Genomic DNA, 15,104 nt, shown 5'->3' with positions numbered 1-15,104 from the left:
AAATAATATAAACCAAAACTGGCAAACAGATGTACTGTACATACACCTAGGCCTCCCTAGGTCTTTTTCCCATTTTTAAGGATAGAAAATAAATTTGCATCAATTTGGTCTTCCGAAATGCAATCTGTCCTGCAAAGTTTTTAATTTTTAAAAAAATAATTACCAACAGTTCAGATAACATTCCTTTCGAATACTCTGATGAAATTTACCAGGTTCTGTTGACCTGAATATATTCCACTATTCTGAGGATTCATTAACCTGTTCACTTTTCCTGGCCCATGCTTCTGCCACTTTTCTGTTAATATCAACTGTTCTTCTGAGCACAGTAAGCCTATGTCCACAGATTGAAAAACTTTTATTAGAAGTTTTAAACAGGTCCTGCCTCAGAGCCTGGCTGCACATTGTTCTACCTATTTCATGTAAAGTGCTGCTTGTTTTCTTCTAATGCACATGAAGAGTCTTCCAGTTCTGTCCCAGAATACCTCTAATATTTATATGTACTTAGTGATGGCCTCACCCCTCTTTCACTTCTAGATAAATGGAGAGCTCCTGGCATCTTAGTATCAGCATACTTTCACATGTTCAAAGAGTTGGATTTACCAACAGATACTAGCATCCTTACTACCACAAAGGCTAATCACATTTGTATGAGATTACAGTGGATTCTTTAATTAAGAACAACTTTCTCACTTTTGGAAGACAAACCTTTAGAAAGAACATTTTTTTATACTGGAGAATTTGCACATTATTAACCTCTTTTATACTTGAGGGCACATCAGTTTTCATGGGGGCATCACTGATATATACAAACTTTGAGAGCTCATCTAGTGTTTCTAACAGTCTTAAACTGAACGAGCAAGAATAGATTCAGCAAATACAAAGCTCTGTCTGCATACTTTTGATTTTATAGAAAGCATAATTATTTTTTAATTACTTTGCAGCATCTCACCAAGAGAAATCTTTATAAAGAAAGCATTTATTAGAATATGGTGTTGTCATTTGTAAACTGAATCTTCTTGCACTTCCAAGCCTCATGTTCTGCAGGTTCCCGAGGGGAACAGGTATTAGCTGCACTCTAGAACAAGTGTGAGCTTCTGCAGTGTTGTCCTCTTACTTATTTTAGCAGGTACAAGTTAGTTACCAAGGACACAGTAGCACTCTAACGTACAGAGAAAGATACTACTTTCTTTGGTTTGGGTCCCCCACCGCACCCCCGGTAAGAATGTCAGATTCTGTAGACGTTTAATTAATACCATCACAGACATCTTTTATTACTAGACCATATCTGCGACACTGGTACTATAGCATATACAAACAGCGGAAAGAAATAATGTATTCAACTGTGCAACGTAAGATTTAATGTAACTTCCACCTATAAAGTGAGCCAACCTTCTGAAAAATCTTCCATTGTGTGTCGGTGGACAAATCCTACTAGGTTGTGCTTTCCCTTGCCAAGAAAAACAGGAGGCCAAATTATTCAGATGGGTGGGGAAAAACACCTACATTGCAAAATAAAGACCTAGTATAACCAGCTGGTCCCTGCAGGAAGAATTCTTTAGCTTTCAACAGTTACTTGGGACCCGTAAAACCACCAATTCGTTTACACGACAGCAGTGGATGCTTTCTCCACCATATCCAGTATCACAGACTGAAGGTGTTGAAAAATCAGAAAGCTCTAGAGAGCACGCATAATGTGTCAATGCAACATGTAAATATGTGCACTTACAAGACACATGTAATCTTCTAACAGCTTTTGTGTGAGAAAATAAGTCAAATCAGCAATGTTGTCTGCAGCCTGATACACATCTATCTGTCTCAGTTAGATACTTCCTTCATTGTTCTTAATGCTCATATACGTTACAGTGTGTAATCAGTCAGTGACCAAAAAATATAAAAATGTAGGTAAAGATCACCTCTGCTAATGGAAAATCAAATTACTCCTACATATAGGATTCTGAGGAGATATAAAACACATTTAGCACTGGCATTTTAGGGACAAGCCAGACAGGAAAGGCATGAATCTAGGAAAGTCTTTAAGAACCAAGTTTCACGGTTCTATTCCAGATGAAAAAGACAGATCCTGGGAAATCTCCATTGAAACTTTTCTGAGGTTCTCCTCAAGCAAGTTCGAAACAAGTGCATATTTAACTCCTTCAGAAGTGAAAAAACCAACAACCAGATACCCCAAACCTAACAGGTGAGCTTTCACTCCACTGCCAAGAAGGCAATGCAGACCCTGAAGTTGTACTGAAGGCAACTGGATGTATGTCAAAGGTGAAGAGTTTATCCTTTTAGACAGTACAGGGTTTGTGATGATGTAATTATCAAGAATGATGTTATTATTATTCAAAACAGTCAATCCACTACCAAAACATTTCTATGGGTAAAACTCACAGTGTGAACAGAATTATGAGGCACCCATTCACTGGGATAGTTTAAGATGCAAGCATCCAGACCAAAGTCTGTCAGACATACTAATTCAAGTGCTCAGCAGAGTATCAGCTAGGGTATTTAAGCAGAGAAACTCAGTTGATTTTGACTGAAATAATAAAGTTTTGCCCATTTTCTTCCTTACCTTACAGAAGCAAATCACAGAGTTCTAGTTCATACCAGAAGCTAAAACAGGCCTGCAGTGCCTAACAGGAAAACAATGAAAAGTGTCTGGGCACAAACACTTCTTACACTGGAGCACAAGCTCCAGAAGAGGATCTTGGTTTATGTTTTTATTTCCTCCTCCTTCTTCGCTCCCTCCACTAATTAAAAAAATACACTTTGCTGTTGTAATGTTGCATAACACAGTGACTGGACTCACACCATTAAAGGGCAGGATTACCCTCTGTCTTTATGGATTTTAGTATCAGTATCATTTCTGCACATAGGTGTTATTTGCGGTGAAGAGACTGGCCTCTTTGGCAAACAGCTGACCAGATTTTCAAACAGCAGCCCTGATCAACACTGACAACAAACTGAAGTTAATACAACATAGGAGGATTAAGTTGTTTTTCTTCCACAGCACACACGATTTTCCTGTGACTTGCAAGCAGATGGTTCTATGAACAACTCTTTGGTGGCCTGCTATGCCAGAGCTTGTAGGAACAGGGCTTTTTTTTAATTATTTCTGCACTTACAGAGGTATCTATTTTGTAGTTCCACCTACACTCTGGCAATTTAACTATTGAGGAATTCTAAATAGTACTATATACACAGACATTTAATACCTACTAATGAAAGCATGCTAATACTTTTGTGATTCTGTCCAAACCAAAACTCTGGGTGCACGAGAAAGAGCACAGACAAGTCAAATACTATACAGAACCTTCAGCCAACTGAAAGGGTTGAATGGGTTGCAAACTGGCTGCAGATGAGTTTGGATGAAAGTGGCAATGGTCTAGTGAGAGCTAGGAATGAAAACCACCACATATGCAGGATGAACAAAGAATATACAAAATAATTGTCTGGTCTCCTGAATCAATTCCTGGAGAAGTTCGAAGTACATTCAAAATTAAATAAAACAAGCTGTAGAAGACAAAGTCATTATTTTAGGACCATTAGAAATAAAAAAAATATAAACCCACCTGTTTTAGGCCATAAAGCATTGACAGCAACTTCTCCTCTAAATTCTTCTGCCATTCCCAAGACACACATGGACATTCCATATTTAGAAATGGTGTAAGCTAAGAGAAGAAATATAAAAAAAGATAAAAATTTTCACTATCAACAGAACTTTAATTATGACGGAAAGAAAACCCAAATGATTTGTTTATAAGGAAAATGAAGCTTTTGAGGACAAAACAGTATCTCCCTTAAGCCAAAATCTCTCCCTTCTCCGCACCACCCCCAGCAGATAAAAACTGGGGTTGGGAAAGTCTGCCATCTTTTCACCACAAATAAAATGAGAGCTACACACGTTTTGACAAAAACAATCACTGAAGCCTAGCTGTATGGCGTTGTCGTTGTGCTTTTTATATACAGCACACTAGCAAGAGTGCTCAATTTTTTTCAACAGGCCCAAGGCATACTAGCTGCTAACAACCAAAAGTGTATCCTACAGAAAGCAAAAATGTAAGGGAGAAGAAAAAAAAAAATAAAAAAGGGAAATTCTAAATCGTTGCCATTAGATATTTTGAGAAGGGAAGCTTCTGGGGAGAAAAAACTGGGACTTGCTGGAGGAGTTTAACATGACAAGTGTCCAGAATTGAAAGTTTTTTACAGTTTTAAAATGAGCAACATGAACTTCATGACAAAATGGGGTCCCCCTCCCACATCTAATTTCCATTTTAAAAGACAACATTGAACTTTATCTCTATTAAATCAAACGTGAAGCTGAATCAGTAGAAAATAGATTTTTGGGTTTCATTCTCTATTTGGAATAAAAAATATTTTGTATTCTAAAATAATTTCAATGAAAAAGCACAGACTCTTACCTTGAAAACATTCTTGAAAAGATAAAGGACATAGTGGGCCATGAAACCTGCACTACGTTTTCCCACAAAACAATTTACTTTAGGTTAGGTACAAAACACTGTGGGGGACTGTTAGTGCCAATCTGTGTATAGTGCTAAAGATACAAGATCTGGCATTCTGGGCTGGCACTCCTGCACACTTCACCAGGTATTTATGTGGTTCTCAAAAATTAACAAAGGCTCTGAACGCTACTCACCACAATGGTTTTTGAACCACATGGGATTCAGATTCATAGGTGGGCTGAGGTTCAGGATATGGGGGTTCCTACTCTTCCTCAAGTGGGGAAGGCATGTTTTAGACCTGAAAGATAGATTCATACAAATCAGTCAGCTCTTATTTCATGGAACACCTGTAATTACACTAAAAACCATAGCAGCAGACCAGTATTTTCATTGAAGTCCACTAAGCTGAGATCCTGCCCCTGTACCAATTATTTGATATAAAGAACCACAACAACAAAAGCTATCCTAGCTTACTTATCTCAGGCCTAGTATTCATTCCTGCTAACTGGACCACATTCTCCAACTAGTGCAGCAGCATCTACTAAAGCTGATTTTCCAGAGGTTTAGAAGCCACAATCTCCTTGTAATAGTTCTGGTAGGCGCAACAAAACACTGTAAGGCAACAAGCAAAAATAACAGCGCAGAGCTGTATATTTAGTCATAAATACATTCTCTTTTGATCCAATACCTATTCCCTCTTTAAAATCACGTTAAAGAAACACTATATAGTGACAGGCTATTACAAATACTCCAAGCAAAACTGAAAGCCTATTCTCTGGGAGAAATAGTGACTGGGAGACTCACTATTTCATTCAACTTAGAATTTACACATTACTTTAAATCACAACTTTTACTTTATAGAAACAGAATTCACTTTTAGGACTGCGGTACACTTTCGCATTTGATGTCTACTTGAAAATTTTTGACCAAGCTTCACAGAGAGAACAGCACCACAGCAGACTACACTACTGACACATTTCAACAGGACCCATGCATACTGTCAGCCACAGAAGGGACACCTTCAACTGCAAAATCATTAAAGTAGTAAAGTAAATAATTTACCACCTGCTTAAATGTCCTGGGGTCTCAACATTTTTCAGTGGCAGTGTGTGAGGTTCACTAACAGATGCCAGATGCCTGTGTCTTTAAATGCATAGGAACTATGTCAACAGGTATACTCTATAAAATGGTACATCTTCCCTAATTCCTCCACACAGACAAAAAATCCACATATTTTTTTAGCTATTGTAACTTTCCTACACAGACAAAAAATCCACATACTTTTTTTTTTAACTATTGTAACTTTCTGAATACTAAATTGGAAACAACTCTAAAAATACAAACACAATGTACAAAGCCAGAGGAAGAAAAGACCAAAATGTTTGACTGGGTCTTCCCAATTTACAGTTATAAAAGCAATGACAAAGACCATTTGTAACTTCCCTTGAGAGGCATTAATCTTTCATATACTGTTCTATTCACAGCAACCTGGAACGTGCTTTTTCATCTTTTTAAGACAGAGCAGCACCTAAAGGAAAGATGACTTAAAAGAATTCTCCATTAATCTGAGATAGCTGGATGTACCAATCACAAAGTGATTATTACTGTTGGATGGCAAGGGGGAAACAAAGCTTGACACTGGCAATATAGTGGAACCTATTCAGAGACTTAGCAAGAGATATCCACAAAGCATTTTCTGGAATGTCAACCTCCAAAAACAATTTTCCTTTCCAAGTACAGAACCACTTACACCTATAGCTTTTCAAAAGTAGACCCCACAGGCTGGAAGCACAGAAATCTCACTCTGTGAGCAGTCTTTCTTTCTTCCACCTTCCCTCTCCCTCCACGCTATCCACATGCTGTGGACTGCCTCTCTAATTCAGAAAACTATGTGTGTTTTTACACTATTCCAATGGCAAATCCCTTCACTGATTCTTAGCAAACAAACATTAAGGAATATAACTGTAGTTATCTGATAACCAGATTCATCTGCACAAAGGACGACAGACACTACTCTAGATAAAACACTGATAGAAAAGCTCCTGATCACACCAAGCAACAACTCAATTTAGAGAATATGCATCATTCTAAAGGCTTTTTTCTTTTCCTTCAAACACAACCCCATCAAAATTAAAGTTTTAATTCTAAACCAGAGCAACTTCAAATGACATCATGTAAATCTAAAATGATCCCACCTCCTGAATCCATTTCCAAAAAATAAGCAAAACAAGGACCACAGGAACACTGAAGTCAAATATTGGTATGTTAATTTAAATAAATGGTAGAACTAGTAAGCTGAAAGCAGATGGAGAACACTTGAGATTGTTAAGTTACATCTTTAACATTTCTCTTTTACCTATGCTGTTATATGATGTCTCTAAAGATAAGAAAGAAACTTACGAGAACAAAGCTGAGAAACAAGATGTTACACTTGACGTATGCAAAGACTTAGTAATTTTGCTTGAAACAAAAGTGCAGATAGCATTTAGCAAAGCCAAGCGGAAGCTCTGTTTGAAATAAACTAGTTTCTGATTCTTACCTGCATGGAGGGGCTTTTGAAGACTTAATGACTACAGTAATAAGGTTCCCGTGTACTCCAACTTACAACTAATTCTTGCTGATACAAATTTCAAATCAGCTGGCCAATAACAGGGAAATTTCCTGTGAGCACATGTGGGATACTTGCACCGCAACTCTCAGGCAGCAAGACAGGTAAACAATTTCTCAGAAAAACTGAGATAAAGTCATTCATTTTGTTACAGTTACTTTGCTTCCTTCTCTCAGCACTTACGTCAGGTAGGTTCCTCGTACATTGACATCCATCATAAGATTGACCTTCTTCGTTTCTGTTTCCAAAGTGCCAGTCAAAGAGATGGCGCTTGCATTGTTCACCAAAATATCAATGCCTGGTTTTAAAATAAGGCACTTCACATTAGCATTTAAAGACAAAAAGCACAAGTAAGGCAGGCTGTTCTTTCCTTTTTTGTTTGAACACTCTGCCTGTTAATGTCTCCCCCACACCTCAGCGTACCTCCAAAAGTCTTCACAGCCTTCTCCACGGCATTAATAATTTGCTGTTCTTCCCTCACATTAACGACACATGGCAAAGCCTTTCCTCCAGCCGCTTCAACTGCACAATTAAAAACATTAAACACGTTAAAATTTGCTCTCGGGTGGAGCAAACAGCGTGAGCCTACTGAGAATCTCTCATTTGATGACATGCTTCAAGAAGACACTGAAAATCACACGCTCAAGTTGAAACCTTTTCACACACTGCAAAAAGAACCGGGAACCCCAAAGCAAATCTTAACACTGAGAATGTGTATGGTACACACATACATCTCAATTAACGTAGCATTTTCACATGTATATGCACGGGCATCTTCATTACAGTAATATTTTGATACCTCCCAGCAGTCCTGGGAGGCAAGAGAAGCACAAAACTGACTGTATTGAAGGTAAGCTGGAGCTGAGGGAGTCTACACAGGTTTCCACTCAGGTACAGCAATTAAACTAGGGCACACACCCAGCCCAGTACCTGAACCCTGTCCTCATTTATTACAACTTACTCTCTGCTGCAGCAGTGTAGATAGTCCCTGGAAGAGTAGGATGGGGCTCAGCTGTCTTGGCAGCTATCACAATGTTGGCACCGTCCTTGGCAGCTTTCAAAGCAATGGCCTTGCCAATGCCCCGGCTTGCGCCTGTGATGAAGAGAGTGCATCCTGCTAATTTCCTAAAGGCAAAGGGGGAAGCGGAGGGTAAAGATGAGGGAGAAGAAAGTAAAACCTGTACATCATTGACTTCTAACACTCTTTAAGGGCAAAAGTAATTAGCACAGTCTTCCAGCCAGGCAAACCCCTTCATCGATGTACCAAGAAGGCCCCCTAAACACAAAAGGAACAGCTACAGCCACAGCACAATACGGTTCCACGGAAGGCAAGACCACTCCCTGAGTTTGCAAACGCTATCGAGCAAGAAGGTTGCGCAGGTCACCCAGTTACATTTCTCCCTGTTTGTAAAACGATCCAACACAGTGTTTACAACAGAGCTGCTACCTTGTAAAAACAAAATGCTGGTTTCTAATGAGACAGCGCACCTACGCAGCTCTCTGTACCTTACCGGTCACGGTCCTCTCAACACAAAAAGCGGCTGTCTCAGCGCCGCGCGAAGTTCAAGTCCAGAGCCACAACGCCAATGCACGGAGCCGCGCGCAAGTGCCAAACCCTTGATTTTCCAAAACGGCAATTACTTCCCTTAAAGGCTTTACGTTAAAGTCAACAGTTTCCCAGCAGCCACATTTAATCCAATGCCCCCTCCCCAGCCCCCCCTCAATGGGCCCAATCCAAACCTCCTGAGAAACTTAACAAGAGCACCTGAAAGATGTCTGGCTTACACAAAACATCACCACATTTTTGAAAAGCAAAAGATCAACTCCAGTTTGAAGCATATTTGACAATAAAGCCTCTCGGGCCACAGGTTTTCTGTCTGAAGGGACGTGCGATTCAGCGCTCTGCATAAAGCTTGTGCTGCTTTCCGTAACTCCATGGAAAAAGCCAAGAGGTTCAAGTTTCCAGCCCCGGTTAGAGAACGCATGTAAACCACGTGCCACAGCAACTTTGCTTTCCACTCGCATCACAAATGTTACACACCGGCCTCCGAGCCTGCAGTAGTTTTCCTTTCACTCTGGGCCAGACTTGACTTACTCCTCTTTCTCCAGGTCGGCTTTGTCCCTCCAATCCGAGAGCATCCCTCTCTGAAACACTGCCTAGGAGGGGCAGCATTCGCTTTCAGAAGGCAGAAAACTGGGATGGGGCAGGGAGGGGGAGGGATCTTCCCCTGCAGTGGCAGGGTGAGGCGTCCGCAGGGATGTCAATGAAGCCCTACAGCTGCCGTTTCAAACAGATTTTCCTCTGCAAAACTGGGTCCTGGAGAGGCACAGGAGAAAAAGTCTCACAACAGCACAGCAACTCACAAAAAGTGCTGCCAAGAGTCAAGTCACACACGCAGTTATGGAAGTTCATCTCTGGATTACATCGAGTGTAAAATTTAGTTAATTAAGGCCAGAATCTGGCTTCTATCTTCAACCAACTAATAGGTCAGCACACTCTGCCTTAGTCAGGGAAGATGTAAATGAGGTTCAGTGAGAGGCAGTTCTGAAGGAGAAGGAAGGTGAGGAAAGCTGGCAGAGCTTTAAGCCCCTCCAGGGCCAAGAGTGGTCTATTCAGGAAGACAAGTAGATGTACCAGCAGACCCGCACGGCTGCACATGGAACCCATGACTCAGCTCCCATGTACAAAGGTGTCATACTGGGAGCAGCAGCAGCAAGGACAGGCCGCAAAGGAGGAATGAGAAATATCACCCAGGCATGTTGGAACAGTGTCACGATAACCAAAGTTCAACTGCAGGTCAAGCTTGTGGAGGACGTCAAGGGCACCGGGGTTGGTGCTGCTATACCTCTTGAAATATTTCTTGTGTCCCCAATAGCACTGCCCAGAATTTAGAGCATTTTACTCTGCTAAGCAAGCTTCAAAGCTTGCAAGACTTATGATTTATTTCTTAATTCACTTGGCAGCCCAATAATTTACAAGGTTTTAAAGCACGTGCTTGCCCAAAATCACTTATGACCTGTACTGTGAAGGCTGCATCTTTATTGCTTTCATTGCAGTTGAATTCTGGCAGTAAGGCAGAAAATGTCAAAATCACCTCTGTACCCTGCAGCCTTGGGGATCTTGGAAACATAACATAGGTTCCTTTTTTCACCAGGCATGACTGCTAATACAGAAACCTGCAGGGCATGTCAGCGATAGTTTTTAGAGCTTGCTTACATACCATTTAATGAATAAACCTATTTATAACACAGGAACGAATGATACTAACTTATCTTCCCAGCTGTCAGCAGTGGCAGCTCTGAAAAAAAGGCAAAAAAGCCTCTGAATTAAGATCCTAGACTGGAAGGAAATTTGCCAGGTAAGAAAGAAGATACCGGCTTGTAACGAGAGAGTGCGAGAAAAACAGTTTAATACCCATTAAAATCACAGATACACTACCTAGTTTAAACTCCGCCAATAACTATTTCCGTTGCCAAACGCTCCACTCAACGACACTCACTAACGGTCCCGACGAATATTTCCAGCACCTCTGCGAGTTCCCACCCGCCCCCTCACCCCCCGGACTTGCTGAGGCCTCCCGCCAGGCCCGGGCTCCGCCGCCGCCGCCGCCGCCGCCCCGCACAGCGCCCGCAGCCGGCCCGGCCGGCGGGGCGCGGGGTGCCAGCAGCGCCCCCTCGAACCCGCTGGGGACAGCAGGGCCGCGGGGGCCAGGGCGGCGCCACCCCCCGCTGGAAACGCCCCCCACCGCAGGGGCATTCCTGCCCTCCGGTACAGCCATTCACTTCCAGGCGCTTACAAGCGCCGTGCCGCGCCACCCGCTTGGAGGGAAGCCCACCGCAGCGCCGAGGGGAGCGTCCAGCGAACCGCCACGGCGGCCCCCGGCCGACGCCCCCCCGCCCCAAGAGGCCTTCGGCGGCTGAAGAGCCACGGCTTTTACCTCAGCCGCGCCGCCTGGCGCCGCCTCTGCCGCCGCCTGAGGAGCGGGAAGCGGCGGCCTGGGGCAGGTTGGGGGGGGCTCGGGGGGCGTGGAAGGAGAGGGGAGAGCGGCGGCACCTTACCCTGTGTTGGGCAGCATGGCGGCGCGCGAACGGGCCGCCCCCGGGCAGGGCCAGGGGCAGGGGCAGGGGCCGGGGCAGGGGCAGGGGCCGCCCCGCCTGGCGCAGCCGCCGCGGCGGCGCGGGGCGGAGCCGTCGGGCGGAGGTGAAGGGCCGAGGGGCCGGGCCGTGGAGCTCGGGGCGCGGCTTCCGGGGCGGTGCGGGGGGGGACGGGACAGCCCGGCTGCGTGAGGAGGCCTGCGGGGCGGGGGCGACCTGGTCGGGGCGTAAGCCAGCCTGACGGTGGGTAGGGGCCCGCACGGAATGAAGGGAGGGTGTCACTGCAGGCCTTCCTCAGGCTGCCTGCTGGGAAGCAACTAATGGCAGCGAACGTGAATGTTTCCCCTTAAGGATTGCTCTGGAGCGTTGAGGTGTTGAGCAGACCCTTTTCCCAAACGCTAAGCCTTTTTATCTTGAAAAACGAGGTACTAAAGTAACTGTCGGGAGCAATGCTCACCTGCAACACAATGTGGGGTTTGTTTTACATGATTTGGTTCAAGCCTGGTGGCCTTTGAATGTGTCTGGACACCCATTTGGCATCTTCTGTGGACTTGAGGGGTCTCCAGCACCCTCTCATTCTGTGCTGGATGTGTGAGATACCACTTTGAACTGAACTCTGCTGCCAGTCCTGCTGGAAACACTTGAGCTTTGCCTGCTGTCTCACCTTCTGCCTCCCCAGTTCATCAGAATGCCTGTGGCAGGATGGTGCGGCCTGTGCTTGCCCAGCTGTGCCTGTCCCCTCCTTCACCTCCCCACCCCCCACCCCCACCCCCCCCCAGTCCATCTCTTTATTTCACAGTAACTGCGAGTTGGCCCTCTCCTCCAAATCCTGCACCAGCACATCTGCCTTCCCACATAATCTCTTCTTCCCTCTCTTGCCTGGTGGAGGCTCTGACCATCTCCTGCCCTTGCGACACTGCTCACGTGTTGCTGCAGTTGGCAGATCTTCCACCAGCTTCAACCTTTGGCTTGTCTTTCCCCACTTCAGCTTTCACGCAGAGATCCAGCACAATACCCTGAGAAGGACTGGGGTTTCACAGTGAGCTGATGCCAGAAGGGGTAATCACCTGGTTGGTCTGAACCTACTGTAAGAATTGAAATGGATAGTTCTACTGACCTAAACAGAAATCAGCTTAGGCTGTAAGCAGATGTGCTAGTCCTTGTGTGTTGACGTAATGACAGTTGTTCTGCTGCCACTGCAGTTTCCATCGTCACAGAGCTGCAGACTCCTGCAGGAGCAGCACGTGACCAAGCTGAAGGGGCCAAATGCTGGCTGAACACCTTGCAACTGGAACATCTTTCATGCCACTTGCTTTCCTGGGTTGGCATCCTGCACAGATGGAAGCAAAGCTGCTTTGCTGAGAAGATCTTCAGGCACGACTCCTTCAGCCTCTCTCCAGCCTCTCAGTCCCAGTAAGGAGGAATGCAGAGCTTGACTGTGACAGCTCCATGCCAGGATCATAAACATCAGGCCTGTAGTGAGCTCTGTGTAAGTGTAAGACACGTTGTGTCTGTGCAGAGAGCTGCTGGTTTCAGCCATGCACAGGCCTACCTGCAGGAGAAGCCCCTAGGTATCACGTTCAGCCTTCTTCCGCTCAAGTGTTTTTTTTCTTTCCAGTATTTAACAGGGGAAAAGGAGTAATGAGGCTTTTTTCTGCACCAGGAGGGTCCATTTACCTCATGGGAGTTTTTTTAGCATGAGAAGCAGAGAGCATTTGAAAACATGACACAGAAGCTGGGAGGCTTGTGCGTTGGCTTTCAGCAGTTTTGCCTCTGCCTGCGCATTAGCCCCACAGCTCAGCCCACTCACTCCAGGTGATGAGCAGCCGAGGAGCACTGGTTTACCACAGGCTGAGTACCCCTGTGTCTGCGCCCATGGTCCTGCACCTCTGATGGTGCAGCATTCACCCTGAAGTGGAGCTAGCCCCTGACGCCACAGCTACTCACAGGAGAATGTGGTACGCCCTTCTCTTTTGAAAACTTATTCTTTAGCTCTGCGGGGTCAGTTATTTGGACAACCAGCCTTTTAATTTCTGCAACCACTGCCGTGGCATTGCAGCAACACCTTCCTGGCTGCCACTGCTCCCCCTGCCATTGTGGATGGCTGTCTCTGCTAATGCTCGGCTCTGTGAACTGTTTCTCATTCGCTAGCCTTCACCTGTGGCTGACCTGGGTTCGCTTGCAGAAGGTGGTGAGGAAAATGCAGCCATTCAGAAGGAGGTAACAAGAATGGTCCTAGTGAGCAAGGCCCCCTGGGCCCTGAGTGGCCTCAAGGTGGTGGTAAGATCTTCCAAGCCAGTGAATGGCTCTGAAAACACTGTGTCTCCTCCAGCTGACAATAACACCAGGCTTGCTTCAGCCCTTCCAGCCTTCTGTGTATTTGCACAGCATTTGTCCTTTTACCATCACTGAAGTCTTAAGCACTGTTTTCAATGAATATATCTCGAAATTAATATAGAAATAAATGGAAACATCCACTTTTTGCAGTGGAAATTGAGGCAAGCAGTTAAAAGCAACTTGTCCAAGATCACCCAGCATCCCAGGGCCATGGATCACTGACATTCCTGACCCATGGCCTGTATGGTACTGTTTCCTCCATCTGTTCACTGTTAACAAATGTGCATCCTAGGACAGTACTGTTATTTCAACATAATAAGATGAGAATTTTTAGCACAGGAATAATATTTAAAATATTCCCCTTAAACACACTACTGTTTGGTTGGAATATTAAATAATATTTGGATACTTAACAACAAAGGCTAAGGACATTTCTGGTTACACTGCTACTAGAAGTGATCCCTGAGTTTGGCTCAAACTTAAAGAATTTATTAGACATCAAGAGGGTGGAGGAGAGGTGTACAGAGGGGAGTTGAAGAGGGTTTTTCTAAGTGCTTATGTGGTTTTATTTCTTAATAACAAAATAATTACATGTTTGTATTATTTGGTAATAAATTAAATTGATTGAAATTCCCCAACTCAAAACTTGTTTTTTTGTGGCCCAGAACAATGTGTATGTTACTACGTCTGAGCTAATGACACTGTTTCTGATCTTCAGATGTTTTTCATTGCAACTTTAAAGGCTTCTAGTTTTGATGGTAGCAGGTGCAGTCAAGATAGAAAGATGTGGTAGGGAAAGCTCTGTCTATACAAGTTTCCTTTTTCTCATGGTGTAAACTTATATAGACTCATTTAATTGGAAATGTTTCTACTCTGTTTAAGAGACATTACACCAACCACAGTGAGTGTACAGCATAGGCCTCCAGCTACTCTGAAGGATATGGAAGTGTATTCAATCCCTTCAGCACTACAACAGAGACTCCAGAGGTGTTACACATGCTTTTTAGTGAGCCCCACCAACCCCTCCACCGTGATTCTGGCAGAGACAGCGACAGGCAATGAAGAGATCAAGTGATTGGCACAACTCTTGTTAGTTCAGTCTCAGGATTTTAACTGAATTATAGAATATTACATGATTTTTTAGAACTGGAATTTGCCAAAGGCAATAAATTTATTTCATCGGTGTCTTAAACAGCCAAGGAGCTACGCCTGGAGCATCATCTATGGAACCACTGTTTCCATAGCCAGGATTATTTCCTACCATCACCTTAAACACGGGCTCTTTAACACAGCAGGGTTGCATTTTCAGCTCGTAATGACTAAAATGTTAAAGACTTGTACTGCGTGTTGTAAAGGTTTATGTCTGTTACCAAAAGGGGAAAAAACAAGGTGAGTTTCATGAGTAACTTGCAATAAGTTATCTACTAGCACATTTGATTTATTAACAAAGAGTTTATCGGGATTTATTCAAACATTTCTCTTGGGCAGTGACATAAATGCAGGCAGGAGACTAGTTACCATATCAAGCATTTGCATCTTTTCCAACTGTTTTACCTTAGAGAAACTCCTAAGGTAAATGAAGGTCCTATTTAATCTCA

The 15,104-nt window shown here is 43.9% G+C and overlaps 1 protein-coding gene across 2 annotated transcripts in view; it reads right to left on the bottom strand.

The window, feature by feature from the left end:
* HSDL2 (hydroxysteroid dehydrogenase like 2) overlaps nt 1-11,320 on the bottom strand; it is a 29,265-nt gene extending 17,945 nt beyond the window's left edge. Inside the window, exons 1-6 of one of the 2 annotated variants that reach the window (XM_080371026.1) lie at nt 11,134-11,281; nt 8,036-8,199; nt 7,498-7,596; nt 7,258-7,372; nt 4,661-4,764; nt 3,576-3,674 (exon numbers count right to left, since the gene is read on the bottom strand). In XM_080371026.1, coding sequence (XP_080227152.1) covers nt 3,576-3,674; nt 4,661-4,764; nt 7,258-7,372; nt 7,498-7,596; nt 8,036-8,199; nt 11,134-11,150 — 598 coding nt within the window. In that variant the 5' untranslated portion in view covers nt 11,151-11,281. Of the gene's footprint in view, nt 1-3,575; nt 3,675-4,660; nt 4,765-7,257; nt 7,373-7,497; nt 7,597-8,035; nt 8,200-11,133 lie in introns of both variants that reach the window. The other variant, XM_080371024.1, reaches the window with a different exon arrangement.
* Between the last annotated feature and the right edge of the window lie 3,784 nt (nt 11,321-15,104).

The sequence above is a fragment of the Falco punctatus genome (assembly GCF_963210335.1).
Source record: "Falco punctatus genome assembly, chromosome: Z".
NCBI lineage: Eukaryota > Metazoa > Chordata > Aves > Falconiformes > Falconidae > Falco > Falco punctatus.
The sequence above is the reverse complement of the archived record's forward strand: the minus strand, read 5'-3'. Positions and strand labels throughout refer to the sequence as shown.